Source organism: Carcharodon carcharias, chromosome 1 (genome assembly GCF_017639515.1).
Source record: "Carcharodon carcharias isolate sCarCar2 chromosome 1, sCarCar2.pri, whole genome shotgun sequence".
Taxonomy (NCBI): Eukaryota; Metazoa; Chordata; class Chondrichthyes; order Lamniformes; family Lamnidae; genus Carcharodon; species Carcharodon carcharias.
Window position 1 is genome coordinate 195,364,656 of NC_054467.1, and position 22,400 is coordinate 195,387,055.

General features: G+C 45.7%; 1 protein-coding gene across 3 annotated transcripts in view; it reads left to right on the forward strand.

The window, feature by feature from the left end:
* Positions 1 to 22,400, forward strand: part of LOC121276540 (atrial natriuretic peptide receptor 2) — a 159,081-nt gene that overhangs the window by 57,849 nt on the left and 78,832 nt on the right. For all 3 annotated transcript variants that reach the window (XM_041185099.1, XM_041185089.1, XM_041185079.1), the window contains exons 6-8: positions 5,447 to 5,582; positions 8,811 to 8,895; positions 9,189 to 9,309. In XM_041185099.1, coding sequence (XP_041041033.1) covers positions 5,447 to 5,582; positions 8,811 to 8,895; positions 9,189 to 9,309 — 342 coding nt within the window. The remainder of the gene's footprint in view (positions 1 to 5,446; positions 5,583 to 8,810; positions 8,896 to 9,188; positions 9,310 to 22,400) is intronic.

The window sequence follows — 22,400 nt, forward strand, 5'->3', positions numbered from 1 at the left end:
TAAAGCTGACCATGGAGCAGTCACTGGTGGAAGTGCTTACAGCTCCTTCCCCATTGTTCAGGCTAATAGTGCAGGCTTGCAGTGTGGATTAGGAGAATGCCTGCGCCTGAGCTGAGAACACAGCATGCAGCCCAATTGGCAAGGCTGCCACTAATTGGTCAAGTGGAGTGGGGCGGAGGTGGGTGGGGTTTCGGGCAGCCATGCAGTGCACTAAACTCTGGCCATCCAAGTGGAGGCCAGCAGTCACTGCGATGTCACCATTCAGGGCATTTAGACTTAAACAAAGGAGGTTCTTAGTATACCCTAACTAACCTATGCATCTCTCTCTTTCATCCTGCAGGAGGAATACATCAGGGGCATGGAGCTTGGTGAACTAGCTGTATGCATCATGGCATACAGAGAGTGGAAATGATGGAGAAGAGAGTGACGGAGGCGCCTGGCTGGGCAGAGGGAGCACCCTCAGGAAGAAAGGCGCCTGGGGCTCTCACACACATCGCTGAAGAGCCAAAGCGAGCCGTCACTTGTTTACGCCTAGCTAGACCCAGGATCTATCGACGGCACTTGTCATTCCTGCAGATGACCGAGAACCCGTGTCGCTGATGACTGCACATATCCAGGGAACTGATTGTTCACTCCTGCCACCTGCTGTAGGACTTGGCACCAAGGAGCCATGGAGGGCATCCACTGCCTGTGGCTGTGAAATTGCCGTGGCGCTCAATTTTTACAGGGTCCTTTCAGGGCTCCACAGGAGATCTCTGTGGGATATCACAAGCTTCCATACACAAATGTATTCATGAGGTCACGGATGTCATATTCACAAAGGCACACAACTTTGTGCATTTCACCCAGGTTCAGGAAAGCCAGGATGCAAAAGCGCTGGGATTTGCCAGGATCTCAGGTTTCTCTCAGGTGCAGGGTGCCATCGACTGCACTCATGTGGCGCTCAGATCTCCGTGGCAATAAGCAGTCAATAACGTCAACCGCAAGGGCTCCCATTTGCTGAATGTTCAACTGGTGTGCGACCACCATAAACGAATCCTGCAGGTCTGTGCATGGTTTTCAGGGAGTGTCCATGACTCCTGATTTCTCAGTAGGTCTCAGATCCCTGACATCTTTGAGGGCCCACAGAGGCTGCAAGGATGGCTCATCAGGGACAAGGGCCTGGCTGATAACACCTGTGCGGCGGCCTCAGACTGCAGCAGAGAGAAGGTACAACGAGGCTCGTACTGCAACTCACACCTTGGTGGAGCAAACCACTGAAATATTGTAAATGAGGTTCCGGTGCCTGGACTGGTCTGGTGGGGCCTTGTGATACATTCCACAGAGGGTGTCACACATCGTTGTTGCCGACTGCACCCTTCACAACCTGGCGCTGCAACGGAGGGAGGAGCTGGCTGAGGAGGAGATGGAGGAGCTGGCCATCTCTTCCAGTGAGGAGGACGTTGACCAGGATGAGGGTGAGGAGGTTCTCGAAGGGGAGGGTGACAGCAATGACACTATCACACTGGCCAAATGAGGTGGGCACACTCAGGAGATCTTCATAGCTAGATTCGTGGAGAATGATGACAACATGCAGTGAGGAGACACCATAGATCCTCACCTTGCATCTCTGAACATTTGACTCCAGTCTGGCTGATGGCAGCACACATGTCCTCTGTGATAATGCTCCTGTCACCGAGATGCAGTGAATGCCCATAGTCCTTACATTTCAGGAGGATGATGATGACATGCAGTGGGGATGCTCCATAGATCCTCACATAACTTATGTGAATGTCTATCTCCTGTCTGACTGATGGCAACTTGCTTGTGCTCTGCGAACAGGGTCATATCATGGAGATGCAGCAGAGGAACTTCAACTTCTGATCCTATGGTATCCTTTGTGATCTGAACCCTTCAGGACCACACTGTCACCGGACACAGATGCTGATGAGATTGGCAGGGGGGCAGGGGGTGCGGGTCCAGCTGCACCTCAAAGGTGCCCATCCTTCCCAGGGGGATACGGTGGTGTAATGGTAATGTCACTGGGCTCGTAATCCAGAGGCCCAGACTAATGGTCTGGGAAAATGGGTTCAAATCCCACCGTGGCAGCTGGTGGAATTTAAATTCAGTTCATAAATCTAGAATTGAAAGCTAGTTCTCAGTAATGGTGACCATGAAATTATCATCAACTGTTGTAAAAACCCATCTTGTTCACTAATGCCCTTTAGGGAAGGAAATCTGCTGTCCTTACCTGGCCTGGTCTACATGTGATTCCAGATCCACAGCAATGTGGTTGACTCTTAACTGCCTCTGAAATGACCTAGCAAGCTGCTCAGTTCAAGGGCAATTAGGGATGAGCAACAAATGCTGGTCTTGCCAGTGACACCCACATTACATGAAAAAACAAAAGAAAACACATAGAGAATGATGGAACTCTGTTCCGCTGGCTCAGGACATTCTGGCAGCAATGATAAGCCCCTTTGAGGTGCAGGCATGACTGGTGTGTCCAGTGACTGTGAAGGTGCACCGTCAGTGTGCTGGGAAGGTTGAACAAAGCAAGAGGCCCTGGACTGAGACACCTGTCTTTATCTTGCGCAGGGACCAAGGTTTCACATCTGAATGACCTGAATACTGCTTGTCACAACAAGGAGCAACAGGCAGGGAGGCATTTTTGGGAGATTGTTAACAAAGTGAACATTATGTACAAGTGATTAACAACCATTACCTGGAACAACTCAGCAAGTCTGGCAGCATCGGTGGAGAAGAAAAGAGTTGACGTCTCTAGTCCTCATGACCCTTCAACAGAACTGAGTGAATATTAGGAGAGGGGTGAAACCACCCCCCCCCCACCTTAAACCAGCTTATATTTCACCCCTCTCCTAATAGTCACTCAGTTCTGTTGAAGGGTCATGAGGACTCGAAATGTCAACTCTTTTCTTCTCCGCCAATGCTGCCAGACCTGCTGAGTTTTTCCAGGTAATTCTGTTTTTGTTTTGGATTTCCAGCATCCGCAGTTTTTTGTTTTTATATATATATATATATATATGATTAACAACCATGCCTAGGCTGTGCAAGTACATCTTCTTAATCTTCCTAATGCTGTCTTGGTGATCCTGCTGACTGTGACACTCTTTCTGTGATGACCTTGGCGGGTGTCCTCTGGAGGGCCGAGACTTGGAGATCCGTAGCCTGCTTTTGGGGTCCTGCTGTGTTGCAGCGGCACCCTCCTCGGCCTGTGGAACTGAAGATGCTGAGGTCACATCAAGAGGGGATTTGGATGGGTTGGACACTCCTGGCGTCATCTGGGTGGATGGTCCCAGGATGTGCACCTGCTGATCCTCCTCCCTATGGGTGCCCGCAGGGCCCTGGCTGAGTCCTTGAGTAGAAGGAGAAGCTGGAGTGAGATTTCATGTTGACAATGTTGGAGGCCAACTATGGCATCAGCGGTAGAGTTCAGCCTGCACAGCAGTGCAGGGTCAATGTTCTGGACCAAGGTCTGCATGCTATCAGTGTTGGCCTCAGTGCATTGGCATGTTGGCACTATCACCTCAGACTAAAGGCTGTTGGACTTCTCCAACGAGCCTTGCAAGCTAAGGAGCACAGTGGACATCCATTCCTGATGTTCCCGAGCTTGCCTTTGCAGCTCCAGCAACTGTGACATGACCATCTGACTTGGACTCAGCAGATTACTGGTCTCCAGCAGCCCTCCAAGTGCAGAAAACATGGAAAGTCCTGCACTCGGAGGGCTGCCGGAGACCAGGAATCTGCTATGGATCAGACAGTGCAATGTGCTCCTCAGATTGTGACCCTGAGGCTACTCTAAAGCTTGGTCCCCACCGAGTTGTGTATCTCTGAGCTGGTGGAGGATGTGGGTGAGCGCTGTGACAGGTTTTCAATTGGAGTTTCAGCAGATCCCTCTTCTGAGGTATCTTCAGTGCATGAGTCGGGGCCCTGGGTCACGGACTCCCTCGGCTGTTCCCCAGATGTGCCTGTGAAAACAAGGGGAGATAATTAGTGCATGGCAGTGGCCTGTGAAACAGGACACATCACTCACAGCATGGTTGTCTGATGGATGTTGCACTGCTGGATCCTCATTTGGTTGAGCACCGTTGATGTCACCATCAGGAGAGGAACGCTCCAGATCTTCACCGGTCAGCTGGATGACCCGATTTGCAAAGTCTGTAAGGACCTTGATTTCAGGCATTCCTCCACCAGTCTGTGGCCTCCCCCTTTTGTTGTGTGCCAGCTTATCTTGCATGAATACAGATGAAGAGTGTAAGCAGGATGCGTACCAGGCCAGCTGATAAGTATGCCTGGCATGCGTGGGTGGTGAGTGGTCCCATGGATGGGATGAGGACAGTGAAGGTGTGTGTGAGAGAGTGAATGGTGATGTCGCTTGAACTGGCAGCGAGTGAGATTCCTGGCTGAAAGGAGATCATTCATCCTCTTTCAGCACTAGGTGGCTGTCCTCTTTTGCAGGGCATTGGCACTGTCCATTGCTGCCACCACCTCCCAAGCCAGATTAGTGATGCTGCTGCCCCTCCTGCAGCCTGTGCTGGGGTAGAGGACGTCATGGTGGGCCTGCATGGTGTCCAAAAGGTGAATTAGGGGGCTGCAGTCTTCTTGCCTTTCGGGGCATGTCATCTGTGCAGCAGTCCTGGGCTGGAAGCACTGAGAGGTGTGCGCATGGCTGCATTTTAAATATGGTGCCCGGTGTGAAGAAGCAGCAAGGTGATGGTGTGGTGGGTTAATTGGAGTCCGCCCATCATTAATATGGCATATTTCCTGGGAATGCATGATTAACGAGGCAGGATTGGGATGATACGGAGTGAAAAGCCACCATTGCAGCTGACAGGTAAAGCGTTCTTTCTCCTGCCTGCTACCGCACTTAGTGCGAATCTGGGAAGATTCTGCCCAGAGACTCAAATAGAGCTGCTGAGGGCAGAGGAAAGAGATGACCAGTGCAGTAAGTGCCATTGCGAACAGAATGTGCCTGTCCCTTCAGGACTGGAAGAATACATAGTGACCTTAACAAATGGGAACCCTTTTTCCTGTGTCATTAGGGGTTAATGCAAAGGCAAATACAAGAGGGTAGATTTTACTCATGTGGGCTTTGCTTGCCCACAACGCAGAATTCAGGCACAGAAGTCACTAGACCTTCCAAGATTTAACATCCATCAGTTCTAAGAGAGGGAAAATCCTGCTGGATCTATGATTTTCCTGAAATTTCCAACATGCACTCCTGGTAGGTAGAAGCTGCGTTGAAAACAAATCTTGGGAAAGCTCTGTCTTCTGATTTAGAAACACCACTACCTTTCACTAATGATATTTGGAAATATTTCGGAGAGTGTTGTAAGCAATTTCACATCTATACCTTTTCTGAGTTAGAATTGTTTAATTCTAGAATATGTCAGAGTGGTTGAAGTCAGGTAGTGCCGATTTAATTGATTTCCTCTATATTGTACAGGTTGTCGCTCACTATCTGGGAGTGAAGAAGCAGATCTATTGGATTCCTAATGTAGAGATTCACTGGCCATCGGGCTCCATTCCCACAGACAACCCTCCATGTGTGTTTGAAAATGATCTTGCATCCTGCAACAAGGGTAGTGTATTGACTTTTATTATGTGATCTATTGAACACCTCCAATTTCTTTAGACAGACCCATATTCCAATGAAATAAATACTTGGGCTATAAACGGTCTTTGTGGCAGTGAAGAAGCCATGGATTTCATTCATGTCAGTGAGATGTTGAATTTCCATTGGCTTCTCTGCTCACCACATGTTCTTCATGTCGCGGGTGACCTTTGTACCTCGGCCTTCACTTGTTGGTAAGCCAGTTTTTTTGTTTTGTTTTTGAGTTCGGGTCATTTCATCAGACACAGAAAGTTTTGTGCTTGTGATCAATTAGTTTGTTTATATCCTGATCATTTTCATCAAACCAATCCTGATGTTTCCTGACAGCCTCTTTGGAGCTATTGATGATATTGGCCTTAAGGACATTGAGCATTGTGGACACTCTTCTTTTGCTCTTGATTGATGTTTGAAAGGTTTTCCCTAAAGCACTGTTGGAATTGGTCTCTTTTGATTGGGTCCTTCAGAGCTTTGACATTGAAGTGCTCAAGGTCCAGCACCAGCTGAGGTCTAAGGATGGGGGAGATCTGATCAAGGAAAGGGAAGCTGTCAATGCCTGTTGGAGGGAGCATTTTGAAGAACTTTTCAATCAAGTTTCAATTGTTGATGAGTGTTTTCAACTCCAATCCACATCACACAGACAAGTTCAGAACTCTGTCAATACCTATGGAGGTGTGAAAGCCATCACACAAATGAAGAGCATCAAAGCAGTAGGAGGTAATGGAATCACTGTTGAAATCATTAAGTACAGAGGAGAGGAGCTAACATGACAGCTCCATGCCCTTATCTTACAGACCTGGAATGAAGAGGAAGTCCTGAATGATCTTAAGGGTGGCATTGTGACAATCTTCAAGGGGACACATCCAACTGTGGGAATTACAGAGACATGTCTCTGCTTTTCATTGCAGGAAAGATCATTACAAGAACCCTTCTGAATCAATTTATTACACTTGCTGAAGAGCTGCTCCCTGAATCTCAATGTGGTTTAAGCCATCAAGACGCACGGCCGACATGATCTTTACAGTTCACCAACTGCAAGAAAAATGTCACAAATAACATTTGCCTCTATACATAGCGTTCTTTGACCTGACAAAGGTCTTCGACTCTGTAAATCATAAGGCACTCTGGAAGATTCCCCCTGAAGTATGGATGCCCTCCAAAATTCACTACCATTGGTTGCCTGGCTATGCGAGCAATGATCCTTAATAACAGATCCATGACAGCACCATATGAGGTTAAGACAGGAGTCAAATAATGTCATGTCCTCGCCTCAACTCTTCTCTCGATCTTCCTTGCTGCCATGTTGGACCTCTGACTGTGTGGGTGGACACCCCATGCCAGTGGCTCTGAAGGACACAATGGCCCTTAACTTCTATGCCTCTAGCTCTTTCCACAGTGGGGGATTTGTGTGGAATCTCCCAATCCGCTGTCCACAGTTGTGTCAAACTGGTGACAGAAGCTCTGCTCAGGCAGGTATTGGCCTTTGTTCTTTACCATATGGAGGGGGCCAGCCAGGCTGAGCGAGCCAGAGGCTTCACAGCAATTGCTGTGTTCCCCTGCATCCAGGGTGCAATTGACTGCACACATGTGGCCATCAAGGCGCCAGTGGGTCAGCCAGGTGCCTTCGTCAACAGGAAGGGCTTCCACTCCATGAACGTGCAGATAGTTTGTGACTACAAGGTGCATGTCCTGCAAGTCTGTGCAAGGTACCCTGGCAGCTTCCATGACACTTACATCCTCAGACACTCCCAGGTGCCGAGGCTTTTCACTGCTCCACCCTGACTGGATGGACAGCTGCTGTGTGACAAGGTGACTGATGGTGCCTCTCCACCACCCAAGAACAGAGGCAGAGTTGCGTTATAATGGGAGTCATACCTCCACAAGGGCAGTGATAGAGGAGTCCATAGGTCTTCTCAAGATGTGCTTCCGATGCCTGGACTGTTCAGGGGGAGCACTACAATACCCCCCAGAGCAGGTGTCACTGATCGTGGTTGCATGCTGCACTCTCCACACTCTGGCTCTGGCAAGGAGGGATCCACTGAAGGAAGAGAATCTTGAGGCAGCCACACAGGCCACAGAGAATGAATCCAGTAGTCAGTCAGGAGCGGAGCATGGTGAGGAGGACTCTGAGGGTGTGGAGGCAGACTGCTGCATCCTTCAGGGAGGCAGGGACATCTTGATTTAATGGTCCTTCAGCTAGGCTGCCAAAGATCTGCTTCCACCTTATGCCAGGGCTGCTTCCTCCATCTAGGATGTCTGAAAAGCCCCTGTCATGTGAGTCCAAAGTCCACTCAGTGCCTGTGCAATATAGATTAGAGCCACCCACATACAGCATTATGTGTGGCGTACCCTGCACCAAAAATAAAAGGTGAAGCATACTCAGGCCATCACAACAAAAACAAATTTAATGTTATTATCACATTCAAATCACGTTGACATGACCATTACTGATGTTGATGTCCATGCCAGCAGACATTTAAATCAAACATAACTGAACAGAAGATCACCCGTGAACAGTCCCTCTTGTGGTCATGGTGCCTAAAACTTATGTTTGCGAGTGCTGCATTTTGGCGCCCCCATCTCCACACCCCTTCACCCCCAGACCCACCCCCCCCCAACCCCCCCCACCGCACCACCACCACCGCCTTCCCCCCGCCCCCCCACAACACTCAGTACAGTACAAGCAGCCAGGGCTCACCCCCTTGGCCAGCTCTGGTGTCATTGACAGTTGTCACTCAAACTCTTAACACCTCTGAGATCCAGAGGGTGATGGCCAGCCCTTAAGACTTCACCACACTGATCCATGTTGGCATGGTACTTACCCTTCCTGAGCCCAGCAGGTCATTGAACCTCTTACGGCAGTGCACCTATGTGCACACATAGGTGCACACGGCTGCTGATCTGTGCTGCCGCCTCCTCCCAGGAATTTGGAAGCCTGCACTGGATTTGTGCCTGATAAATGGTTTATTATTGGTAAGTCTTGAGTACATCATCTATAACTGAAGAAGAGCAATTCACATCAATTTGAAATCATTACATCTTTGCAAGAAGAATGAGTAGCTTTGTTTTTCCTTCAAGTGTGTCTTTAAGTGTTTTTCAATCTAAATACCAGATAGATAGGAGAGTTGTATAATGAAGCAACAAACCAGACCCTGCTTCTTAGTCCATTTATAAAATTATCCTCTTTTTGTTTCCTTAGCTACTTTCTCTGTACTTGGAATAGTTGCCCTGGGAACAGGCCTCACACTGGCAATCTTTGGAATCTCCAGCTTTTTGGTTTACCGGTATAGTATTTAGGAATTTGTTCATTTCAACCTGGAAACAAGTTTACTATTCTTGATTTTGGTAAAAAAAATATAATTTACATTCAGCATTTAAAGCTTCTCTTACATGAAAATCAGATTAAGAATTATTGTCGATTGAAACTGTACATTATTTATTGGTAATAATGGTGTGTATTCCCACCTTACTTCTCCAAACACTATTACCTTTACAGTAATGTTTTTATGGCAGGTGCAGATAATGTGTGATTCAATAAAGGGTGTTTATGCCATTGTTTAAAATGATGTTTAAATAGGAAACTAAAGCTGGAGAAGGATCTGGCCAGTATGATGTGGCGAATCCGCTGGGAAGAACTGCAAATGGGAAACAGCGATAAATTCCGGAAGAGTGCTGGTAGCAGGCTTACCTTATCACTGGTGAGTGGCTTTCCTTGTGAAAATGCATTAATCTTGTAGAATCTCGATATCATCAGCTCAACAAGGCCCAGTAGCAACTAAAGCTTGGTATGTACGTTGTCGGCACTGTAACCTGTTCATGGAGAAGCTGAAGACATGGACTGTTCATGGAGAGCCTGATGCTGTATACTGTCCACTGAGAGGCAGGTGCTGCAATCTGCTCTCAGAGGAGGTGGTGTTGGAGTTTACATCAGCAGCCTATTTCACACTTGATTTTATTCATAAAAAACTGAGCAGAATTTTTCAGAGACCCCCATGGCAGGTTTAATAATGGGGGAGTGGCAGGGCGGGGGAGACAATGTGGTGGAAGGTAGAAGTTGGTTTCCTGCTGACGTGAAATGACGGCGGGAACATACATCCATCGTGGCGGGTCGCCATTCCCACCAGAGGCTGGTGTGAAACCATCCTGCACCCTGCTAATGGGATGCAGATGGGGGAGGCACTGACATAGTGGTATTGTCACTGGACTAGTGTTCTAGAGACCCAGGGTAATGCTCTGAGGACCAGGGTTCATATCCCACTGCAGCAGAAATTTGAATTCAATAGAAATCTGGAATTAAAAAGTCTGATGATGACCATGAAACTACTGCTGATTGTCGTAAAAACCCATCTGGTTCACTAATGTCCTTTAGGGAAGGAAATCTGCCACCTTTACCTGGTCTGGCCTACATGTGACTCCAGACCCACAGCAATGCAGTTGACTCTTAAATACCCCCTGAACAAGGGCAATTAAGGGTGGGCAACAAATGCTGGCCTAGCCAGCAATGCCCACATCCCATGAATGAATTTAAAAAAACAAAATCAACTCCACTCTTCCATCTGATTATATGCGATGCCAGCAGGTTTTCACACTGGTCCAGAACACAGCTGGACCAACTTGATATGCAAATGTCAGGCTTACCTGCAAGAAGACCTGGGGCAGCTCGCAGAGATTGGAAGGGGAGGTGGAAGCCTCCAGTGTCCAGATGCTGGAAGACCACGTGCAGCAGTGGGTGAGTGGAGCACCTACGATGTGGATCCAACTTCAGGACCTTCCAGGAGGTTCATCTTCTATACTCAGGAGCTTCCAGGAGGTGGATCTTCTATCTTCAATGGTAGTTCAGTTGATGTCTGGATGCCTTTTTACATATGGAGCCCAGATATGATGGTGCATGCCATCCAGCCCACCCTGCTGTGTGAAACGACGGAAACCACCGAATGCATAATTACGAGGCTGGCATCGCCACGATTTGGGAAATTTTAGAAACTAGCAAATATGACAAAAAAATGAGGCAGACATTCGAGTATGAGGGAAACTAGCAAGAAATATAAAAACAGACAGTAAAACAGACAGTATAAGAATATATTAAAAAAAATAGTTTCTAAAGTGAGCATTGGTCCCTTAGGTGGACCTGGGAAATCGATTATGGAAATGGCAGAGTCTTGAATAAGTCTGCCTTCATATTAGAAGACATTAAAATTATCCCAAGAATACTAGAAAAGCAAGAGTTAAAAGATAAGAACTTAAAATAATCATGATCACTAGAAAGAAAGTGCTAGGAAAACTAATAGGACTAAAGGCTGGCAAGTCACTGAACCTGATGGCCTGAATCCTAGGGTGTTAAAAGAAGTAGTAGATTGGTTGTTATCTTCAAAGTTCCTTGGAATCTGAAAAGGTCCCAGCAGATTGGAAAATTGCAAATGTAAATTCAAGAAAGGAGGGAGACAGAAAGCAGCAAACTATAGGCCAGTTTGCCTAACGTCTGACATTGGAAAAATGCTATAATCCATCATTGAGGAGGTAATAGCAGGACATTCTGAAAATTATAAAACAGTCAGACAAAGTCAACATGGTCTTGTGAAAGGGAAATCACATTTGACAATTTTTTTTGGAGTTCTTTGCAGATATAAGGTGCAGGATGGATCAAGGGGAACCAGCAGATATAGTGTATATGGATTTCCAAAAGGCATTCAATAAGGTGCCAAATAAAATGTTGCTGCACGAGATAAGAGCTAATGGTGCTGGGGATGGAGGACTGACTAACTAACAGAAAACATAGAGTCAAGATAAATGGGTTATTTTCAGGTTGGCAAACTGTAACTAGTGGAGTTTCAGAGGGATCAGTGCTAGGGCTTCACTTATTTACAATCTGTATTTGTGAAAGCAAATTGTGAGGACAATAAGAAGAGTCTGAAAAGGGTGTAGATAATGTGGGAAAATGTGAGATTGGACAATTTGGCAGGAAGAATAGAGAAGCAGAATATTATTTAAATGGAGAAAAATTGCAGAATGCTGCAGTAAAGCGTTTCCTAAATCAATCACAAAAAAATAGCATGCGGGTCCAGCAAGTAATTAAGAAGGCAAATAAAATGTTAGCCTTCATTGCAAGGGGACTGTAGTATAAAAGTAGGAAGTGTTGCTACCACTGTACTGGGCACTGGTGAGAGCACACTTAAGAGTGCTGTGGACGGGTTTTGGTCTTCTTACTTAAGGAGAGATATAATTGCATTGGAAACAACTCAGAGAAGGTTCACTAGGCTGATTCTTGGGATGAAGGGCCTCTGTTATGAGGAAAGGCTGAGCAGGTTGAGCCTATACTCATGGGAGTTTAGAAGAATGAGAGATGATCTTATTGAAACTCATAAGATTCTGGGGAGGTGACATGATCCCCATGGGGAAACCATAAACGAAAATAAGCAAAATTACTGAATAATTCCCAAATTAAGAAATTACCAGCAAAATTTCACTCTTTGTAATTTTAATTTTAACATGAATCAGAACCAATACAAGTTAGACATGAATTAACAGGCAATGATACTTCAAATAAAAATGTAAATTCACTTCAAGTAGTCAATACAACAAAGATGTGTCTTACACAACCTTCAGCATGTATGGCATTATGGAGCTACACAGACCCACAATATTCATGCAGAGTAGGCAGGAGTGCCACCTGACAAGAGCTTTCACCTCCAAGTTTCACGGATATAATTATCATCAGCAAGACACACTTCTATAATCCCTTTGTCCCTCAGGTCACAACAGTCCTTATGGCATAGCTCTCCAGAGTTCCTTTTCAATCAACCAATCAGTAACACCCGGTTTGGCCACTTCTGGGAAAACATCCAGCTCCTTAGAATCTTGGAGCTATTCACTCAGCCTTCCAGGTTTTGGACTTTTTTTAACCAACTCACACATTACCTCCAAGAGCTCTTTCCTCCTTTTCTGTCAAACAAAAAAACTGATGTCTTCCTGAGAGTGATTTGCTTCTTCTCCTCACAAGAATTGGGTGTATACCTCTTTCTGTGTCTATTGCTTCCTCTTTGTGTTTTCACTGTCCAAATCCTCTACTTGTAGCTCTCCTTTGTACCTTTACAGCTCTCCTTTGTGTCTAGCCACACAGCTTCTTTCTTAACTTCCTTCCTGTTGGTATTGTTTCCAGCTCAGGGGTTGCCAGGCCACATGAACCAGTATTTCTTATTATCCAGGAAAATTACAATTGATTCCTTTACAATAAATGCAAACTCTTAAAACATTCTTAAAATCAATGAAGATTCAATATACATTTTAAAGAAATTACAAATTTTCCTTACTGTACTACTTCCAGGTCAAAGGTTGTCACAGAAGGGGCTTGATAGGGTAGATGCTGAGGGGATGTTTCTCCTCATGGGAAAATCTAGAACTAAGGGACACAGGTTAACAATAAGGGGTTTCACATTTATGACAGAAACGAGGAGGGATTTCTTCTCTCAGAGGGTCATTAGTCTTTGGAATTCTCTTCCATAGACACCAGTGGAGGCTGAATTATTGAATATCTTCAAGGCTGATTTAGAAAGATTTTTGGTCTCCAAGGGAGCTAAGGATTATGAGGGACAGGCAAGAAAGTGGAGCTAAGGCCACAATCAGATCAGCTATGATCTTATTGAATAGTGGAGCAGGCTCGTTGGGCCAAATAGCATATTCCTGCTCCTATTTCTTATGATGTTAATGTCTTATGAAAGATGCCAAAAAGAGCATTTTAATTTTGCAAGAGTTTGTGATAATTGTTTCCCATAAAGGATCACACCATATGATTTTAATGACAACTAGATATACAAGCTTTATGAGAGTCACTGCGATAAGGCTTTTATATATGCATCATTTAGTTTCAGAATTTTGATGGAAATAGCATGGTTCCTGTTGCTCTAGCGATGCTGTGCTGCATGATAACAGAATGTGTATTCATTCAGTGAGTTCTTAATCTTCATCACAGCTTTGGGGAAGATGCAAAGTAATTGAGGGAGGGAATCATATTTGAAGAATGAGAACACCCTGACTTGGCACCTCCCATTGCAAATGGTTACAGAGCAGCTTTAACAGTGACCTGTGCATTAGGTTAATTGTCTAACCTCTCAGACTGGATATTGGCACATTATGCAGCATAGATCAGTTAGACTGCTCACGATGAGTCTGAGTATGCAGAGGGAATGAAAGAAACAGTTACTGTGACACTTTAAGATGTTTCTTTGGTGTCAATTTCATGATCGTGGAGTTCAACCATAGTGCAGTTCATACCCAGTCCATCAGTGAGCCCAATTTGCCCATTTTTACTTACCTTCCTTGGCTTCTGATTCTTATCTCCAATTTGCCGGCCTTTGTGAAACATACTAAAAACATTCTTTGTTTCTGTAATAATCATAGGTGGAGGAATAACAGAAGTCATAGAAAGCATATTTTTTATGCTTTCTCAATATAAGGATTCAATATATGCTATTGCAACTATTGCAAGATTTTTTTCAAAATGCAAGTTGTCAAATAGCAGAACATATTGGATGGAATTTACCAGGGCCCTCAGGAGTGAGTTGGGATACAGGAATGGTGGGGCTGGAGAATCAGGAGGGAAGGTGGGGGAATGGAGTGTCCATTGCTATCCTAATGCCATGGAATTCTCTCAGAGGGGGGGAAGGTGGAGAACAGCTTTCCCGCTCAGAGGCCAATTGAGACCCTTTTGGCCGATTAATGACCACTTAAAAGCCTCTTCCCACCTCGACTGGCATTCTGCCAGTGCCCGGAGGGTCCACCGCCACGTGAAGAGACTGCCCAGCAAAATCTGAGGGGGCCCCCCTACAATATCAGGGAGGCATTCTATGGCCCACGGAATGCCCCCAGCTCCTGGTGGCACTGCTGGGATGGAAGGGCTGCCGGCCCTCTGACTGGCAGCTCTTGAAGGTTGGATATCGCCCCTTAAAAAGGGACAGAAGCCCTGCACCAGACAGTTAGCTGCCTGACTGCCACAGATTCAAACTGGGGGGCCCCAGAAATGGTTGAGTGATGGCTGTGCCCCCACTCCCTGCATTCTAGCCCACCATTGGGACAATTGCCATGCTGTCAAAATTCTGCCCATTATATGTGTTAGGCATCAGATTTTCAGGAATGATGGTGCCAGGGTCAAGGATGTCACTGAACGGCTGCAGGGCATTCTAAAGGGGGAGGGCAAACAGACAGAGATCGTGGTACGTATTGGTACCAGCGACGTAGGTGGAAAGAGGGATGAGGTCCTGCAAGCAGAATTTAGGGAGCTAGGGGCAGATGAAAAAACAGGACCTCAAAGATAGTAACCTCTGGATTACTTCCGGTGCCACGCGCTAGTGAAATAGAAGGTTAGTCCAGATGAATGCGTGGCTGGAGAAATGGTGCAGGAGGGTGTTCTTTAAATTTCTGGGACATTGGGAGCATTTCTGGGGAGGGTGGGACCTGCACAAGGCGGATGGATTGCACCTGAACCAGAATGGGACCAACACCCTTGCGGGGAAATTTGCTAACGCTGTTGAGGAGGGTTTAAACTAACCTGGCAGGAGGATGGGATGCTGAGAGGAGGTTCAGCAGGGGAAGGTGCACAGACAAAATTCAAAAAGAGAGCAAGTGAGTCTGGAAGGCATAGAAATTATAGGCCAATTAAGGCACAAGGGAGTTTGCCAAGGTTGGATGGTATTTATTTTAATGCAAGGACTCTGATGAATAAGGCAGATGAGATGAGGGCACAAATTAACACATGGAAGTATGATGTCAATGCTGTCACAGAGATATGGTTGAGAGAGGGGCAGGATTGGCAGCTCAATATTCCAGGTTATAGGGTCTTCAGGCGAGACAGGGAAAGAGGTATAAGAGGAAGGGGTATCGCAATATTGATCAAGGAATCAATTACAGCAGTAAGGAGGGATGACACCTTAGAAGGCTCCTCAAATGAAGCCATGTGGGTAGAACTTAAAAACAGAAAAGGAGCAATAACATTGCTGGGAGTGTACTATAGGTCCCCATGCTCCCAGAGAGAAATAGAAGAGCAGATATGTAGGCAAATTTCAGAAAAGTGTAAAAATAATAGGGTAATAATACTGGGGGATTTCAACTTCCCCAACACTAACTGGGTTAATCATAGTATGACAGGTTTAGAGGGAGTGAAATTCTTAAAATGCATTCAGGAGAGCTTTTTATGCCAGTGTGTAGAAGGTCTTACAAGAGAGGGGGCAGTCCTGGACTTAATTTTAGGGAATGAAGCTGGGCAAGTGGTAGAGGTATCAGTGGGAAAGCATTTTGCAGACAGTGATCATAACTCTGTTAGATCTGAGGTTGTTATGGAAAAGGACAAGGATGGACCAGAAATTAGAGTACTAAATTGGGGGAAGGCTGATTTTATTAAGATCATATATGATTTGGCCAAAGTGGACTGGGAGCAGCTACCTTTGGATAAATCTGTGTCAGAACCGTGGGACTCATTCAAGAAAGAAATAGGGAGAGTACAGGGCCAACATTCCAATAAAGATAAAGGGTGGGACCAACAAATCAAGGGAACCCTGGATGTCGAGGGATATACAGGATTTGATAAAGAGAAAAAGGGAGGCTTTTGGCAGATACCGAGGGCTCAAAACAGCAGAAGCCCGAGAGTAGTATAGAATGAGTAGGGGGGAACTTATAAAGGAAATTAGGAGAGCAAAAAGGGTGCATGAAAAAACATTGGCAGGTAAAATAAAGGAAGATCCAAAGTCATTTTACAAGTACATTAAGAGTAAGAGGATAACTAGGGAAAGAGTAGGGCCCATTAAGGACCATAGTTGTAATTTGGGTGTGGAGACGGAAGACGTTGGTATGTTCTAAATGAATACTTTGTGTCGGTGTTCACAAATGAAAGGGATGACTTGGGTAAAGAAATCAGGCAGAAGGACTGTGTGATATTAAAGATATTAGCGTAGAAAGGGATGAGGTTCTAAGTGGTCTGGCAGGCTTAAAAGTAGATAAATCTCCAGGCCCAGATGAAATGTATCCCAAGCTGTTGAGTGAGGTTAGGGAGGAGATAGCAGGGGCACTGGCAATAATTTTCAATACCTCTCTGGCCACAGGAGAGGTGCCAGAGGACTGGAGGACTGCCAATGTGGTACCTTTATTCAAGAAGGGAGGAAAGGATAAACCAGGGATCTACAGGCCAGTCAGTCTCAGTGGTGGGGAAACTATTGGAATCAATTCTGAGGGACAGAATTAATCTACACTTGGAGAGGCAGAGATTAATCAAGGACATTCAACATGGTTTAGTTAAGGGGAGGTCAGGTTTGACCAATTTGATTGAATTTTTCAAAGAGGTAATCAGATGTGTAGATAAGCGCAATGCATTTGATGCAGTCTACTTGGACTTCAGCAAGGCTTTTGATAAGGTCCTGCATGGAAGAATGATAACGGAGGTAAAAGTCCATGGGATCCAAGGTAATTTGGCAAATTGGACCCAGAATTGGTTGAGTGGCAGAAAGCAGAAGGTGATGGTTGAATGGTGTTTTTGTGACTGGATGCCTGTGTCCAGTGGGGCTCCATAGGGATCGGTGTTGGTTCCCTTGCTGTTTGTGGTATCTATAAATGATTTAGACTTGAATGTAGGAGGGTTAATCAATAAGTTTGCGGATGACATGAAAATTGGTGGGGTGGTAAATAGTGAGGAGGATAGCCTTAGATTACAGGAGGATATAGACAGGCTGATTAGATGGGCTGATCAGTGGCAAATGGAATTTAATCTGGATAAGTGTGAGGTGATGCAGGACAAACAAGGCACAGGAATACACAATGAATGGTAGGACCCTGGGAAGTACCGAGGATCAGAGGGACCTTTGTGTGTATGTCCACCAGTCCCTTAAGGTAGTGGGATAGGTCAATAAGGTGGCTAAGATACTCGCCTTTATTAGCTAAGGCATAGAATATAAGAGTAGGGAGGTTATGCTGGAACTGTACAAAATGCCAGTTATGCCACAGCTAGAGCATTGCGCGCAGTTCTGGAATCCGCATTATAGGAAGGATGTGATTGCACTAGAGAGAGTGCAGAGGAGATTAACCAGGATGATGCCTGGGCTGGAGAGTTTTAGTTATGAAGAAAGACTGGGGTTATTTTCCTTGGAGCAGAGGAGATTTAGGGGCGACATGATTGAGGTGTATAAAATTATGAGGGGCACAGATAGGGAAGACAGGAAGGAACTTTTCCCCTTGGTGGGGGATCAATAACCAGGGGGCATAGATTTAAGTTAAGGGGTAGGAGGTTTAGAGGGGATGTGAGGAAGAATTTTTTCGCCCAGAGGGTGGTGGGAATCTGGAACTCACCACCTGAAAGGGTGGTAGAGGCAGAAACCCTCATAACATTTAAGAAGTATTTGGATGTGCATTTGCAAGGCCATGGCATACAAGACAATGGGCCTAGTGCTGGAAAATGGGATTAGAATAGTTAGGTACTTGTTTGACAGGCACAGACTCAATGGGCCGAAGGGCCTTTTCTATGCAGTAGACCTCTATGACTCTATGATTCATCTGGGGGTCCACGCCTTTCCTTGGGCCTACTGATGTCCTCAGGTGGCTGCCACCGCTATTTTACTCGCAGCAGGGGGATATCCACACCGAATGGCTAGCTTGGCAGCTTTAGCTCCACAGGCTGATGTTGAGCAGAGGAGTACCTCCTTTCAGGGTCCCCACTGCCCATCAGAGGCATTTCCCCCAAGGTCATACCCTCTTTAACCCTCCCAATCTGGCCTTTCAAACTTGGCTCACCAACTCCCTCGTTCTCTTCACTGGGACCTGCCAGCAAGTACCCTGGCAACACCCCAGACTTACCTTCAGCCCAGCCTCCATTAACTTCTCTTCTTTGGGAAGTGGCTGTAGTGCCAGCAGTGGCCACTGATAGATTCTACCGCTGTTACCATGATATACTCTGTTGCCACTACACTTGAAGCATGCTGCTTAGATGCGGGGCTTGTCTTATGAAGAAAGATTGAGCAGTTTAGGCCTATACTCACTAGAGTTTAGAAGGATGAGAGGAGATCTAATTTAGGTATATAAGACAAAGGGGATAGACAAAGTCAACGTGGAGCGGATGTTTCCCCTTGTGGGGCATTCTAAAGTGAGAGGCCATAGTTTTAGGCTAAGGGGTGGTAGATTTAAATCAGAGATGAGGAGGAATTACTTTTCTCAAAGGGCCGTGAATCGGTGGAATTCACTACCTTAGAGCGCAGTGGATGCCGGGACGCTGAATAAATTCAAAGAAGAGATAGATTTTTAATTAGTAACATGTAGAAAGGTTATGGGGAGAGGGCAGGAAATTGTCGTTGAGGCCGAGATGAGATCAGCCATGATTGTATTGAATGGCGGGGTAGGCTCGAGGGGCTGAATTGCCTACTCCTGCTCCCAGTTCTTATGGTCTTATGTTCTTATGTTGAACACCATCAAGCAATCTTATATTAGTTACAAGGAAGTCTTTATTAACTATACTTAACTTTGTACATATTTACAGTAGGTATGGAGAGGACTCCACATTAGGTCCTTACACATTGCTACTCATCTCTAGACTAGCCCTAGCTCTAGGTCATGTGCCTTCTTACATCACCATGTGGGCAGTAGTCACACTAGGTATCAGACCCTTCCACTACACCTTCCCCCAAGTTTATATCCCCTGGATAGGGACTGACATTAATTTACTTCCAGTTTACTTCAAGTCTTACATTACAATAAGCCTTATCTACCAACTTTAATGTTGCAACTATAAAGTATTCTCAGCCTATGCTATTTCATTATAAACATTGACAACATTAATATTAGCAGCATGCATTAACAATGTTAAAAACAAAAAAATTGCGGATGCTGGAAATCCAAAACAAAAACAGAATTACCTGGAAAAACTCAGCAGGTCTGGCAGCATTCTACAACCACACCAATCCCCTCCACTTCTCTCTCTCTCTCTCTCTCTCTCTCTACCCCCACCCTCAACCACACACCTTAAACCAGCTTATATTTCACCTCTTTCTTGGACTCACTCAAGTTCTGTCGAAGGGTCACGAGGACTCGAAATGTCAACTCTTTTCTTCTCCGCCGATGCTGCCAGACCTGCTGAGTTTTTCCAGGTAATTCTGTTTTTGTTTTGCATTAACAATGTTCTTACTATGCCATCTACCCCCCTTCAAGTCCTTGAAATCAGACATTCAGGCAGTCTGGAGCTCTTGTACCTCTGCTACGTCTCATTTGCCATCCAGTCGGGAGAGTGGTAGGCTCTTGAGTTTCCTGCTCTTGGCCGTGGTTTGGAGGATGTGTTGGAATGTAGACATGGCTTCATTCGCTTCTTCCGTTGACGGATGGTGCCCCATGCCTAGTCGGTCTGGATGGTTTGGCGGTGATTGGTTGTAGTTAGTCATGATCGTTTTTTTGTGAGTGGATGAAACTGGTATTCGTCAGGTTGAGGGTGTTTTTGCTTCTGCTTACGCATTTTTGGGCATCTGGAAGCTCTTTGCAGTTGAGGGAGAGTCTTTCTGTCAATAGAAGAAGACTGGATAGATAGGTCCCTTTGTTTAATTGCATAGGTTGTGTGAAGTTGCTCTCCGGTTGCAGCAGATGGTGTAGTTTTGACACGCTGGCGAGAGGTTGTCGGGTTTGTGTGGTGGTTGGCATATCTACCATCGTGGTGGAGGTAGAGGCTCCTCTCAAGGTCATTCCGGCTTTGGCGTCTCTTGCACCAGGTGTGCTATGGTAGCCTCATGTCTGGTCGGTTGGTCTGGTCTTTAACTATATGCATATTAACAGGAGGAGCGGAGGTGACTCCATACTAGGTCCTTACATATTGCTATTCATCTCTAGGCTAGCCATAGCCCTAGGTTATGTGCCTTTTTACATCACCATGTGGGCGGTACTGTACTCAGTCTCATGTTAACCCTTTAGGTATCAGATCCTTCTATTATAGCCACCACTTGAGCCTGGCCTTCTGGGATTACAGAATGGAGAAAGTCCCACCCACCTCCAAGAGCTTCCAGCCAATCAAATGGCCAGCAGCTCTCTGATCCCTGCCGTGCCATTGGAAGTGGTGGCCATTGCTGGTACTACATCCAGTCCCCATTGGAGATTGTCAATGAGGATAGGAAGGTAAAAGGGGAGGGGGCAGAAGGGGTTACAGTGAGACCAGGCTGGCAGGCCCTGCTGAGGACTATTGGGGATCTTGAGTGGACAGGCTTGAGGGGGTGGGAGGTAGGAGAAACCTAAGGCTGATCTGATTGTGGTCTCAACTCCACTTTCCTTTCCACCTTCCTTCTGTCTATCAAAAGTCTATCTAACTCAGACTTGAATAAGTTCAATGTCTCATTCTGCACTGCTTTCTGGGTAAGAGAATTCCGCAGGCTAATGACCCTCTGAGAGAAAAAAAATTCTCCTCGTCTCCATCTTAAAAAGGAGATTCCTTAATTTTAAACTGTGTCCCATAGGCATCCTCCTAATATCCACCCTATCATGTCCCCTCTGGATCTTCTAAACAACAATGGGTTTAGGCCCAACCTGTTCAACCCTTTTCATAAGATAAGCTCTTCATCTGAGGAATGAGTCGAGTGAACCTTCTCTGAACTGCCTCTACTGCAATTATCCTCCTCTTCAAATGAGGAGATCAAAACTGTACATAGTGCTCCACATGTGATCTCAATAAGGCCCTGTACAACTGCAGTAAAACTTCCCTACTTTTTTATTCCATTCCCCTTGCAATTAACACCAACATTTCATTTTTCTTCCAAATCACTTGCTTTACCTGCATTCTAACTTCTTGTGATTCATGTACCAAGACACCCAGATCTCTCTGAACCACCAGGTTCTGAAATCTCTGCATTTAAATAGTGTGCTGCTTTTCTATTCTTTCTGCCAAGAGGATAAGTTCATATTTTCCTCCATATGCCCAGTGATTGCCCAATCAACCTATCTATATCCCTTTGGAGACACTTTACCTCCTCTTGACAACTTACTTTCCTACCTATCTTGGTGTCATCAGTAAAGTTAGCTACCATACATTCTGTCCCTTCATCCAGGTCATTGGTGTAGATTTTAAATAGTTGAGGCCCCAGCACTGATCCCTGTGGCACTCCACTAATTGCAGCTTGCCAACCCAAAAAAATACCCATTTATTCTTACTCTTTGCTTCCTGTTAGCTAACCAATTCTTGATCCATGCTAATATCTTACCCACTGTACCATGTGTTCTTGTCTTATGTGGCACTTTGATCTGGAACTTTATCAAATGCCTTTTGGAAATCCAAGTACACCGTATCTACAGGCTCCCTTTTATCAACATTACTTTTTAATTCATCTGGTCTTATCTGCTAGTGCACTCTTAAGTTTGTACGTTCTGGTCATCATTGCCCAAATTGCCATCCTGCTCTATTACCTCATTGTTTCCCTTTGATTTACCACAGTGCCTCTCACATGATCCGTTCCCCTCACTATCTAGTTTAAAGATGCCCTCTCTACTTTTTTTATTCATTCATGGAACGTGGGCTTTGCTGGCTAGGCCAGCATTTATTGCCCATCCCTAGTTGCCCTTGAGAAGGTGGTGGTGAGCTGCCTTCTTGAAACGCAGCAGCTCATGTGGTGTAGGTTCACCCACAGTGCTGTTAGGAAGGGAGTTCCAAGATTTTGACCCAGCGACAGTGAAGGAATGGTGATATATTTCCAAGTCAGGATGGTGAGTACACTGCCCTAGTTATATGACTCGTCAGAACATTGGTCCCAGTACAGTTCAAGCAAAGACCGTCCCAAAGGTACAATTCCCACTTTTC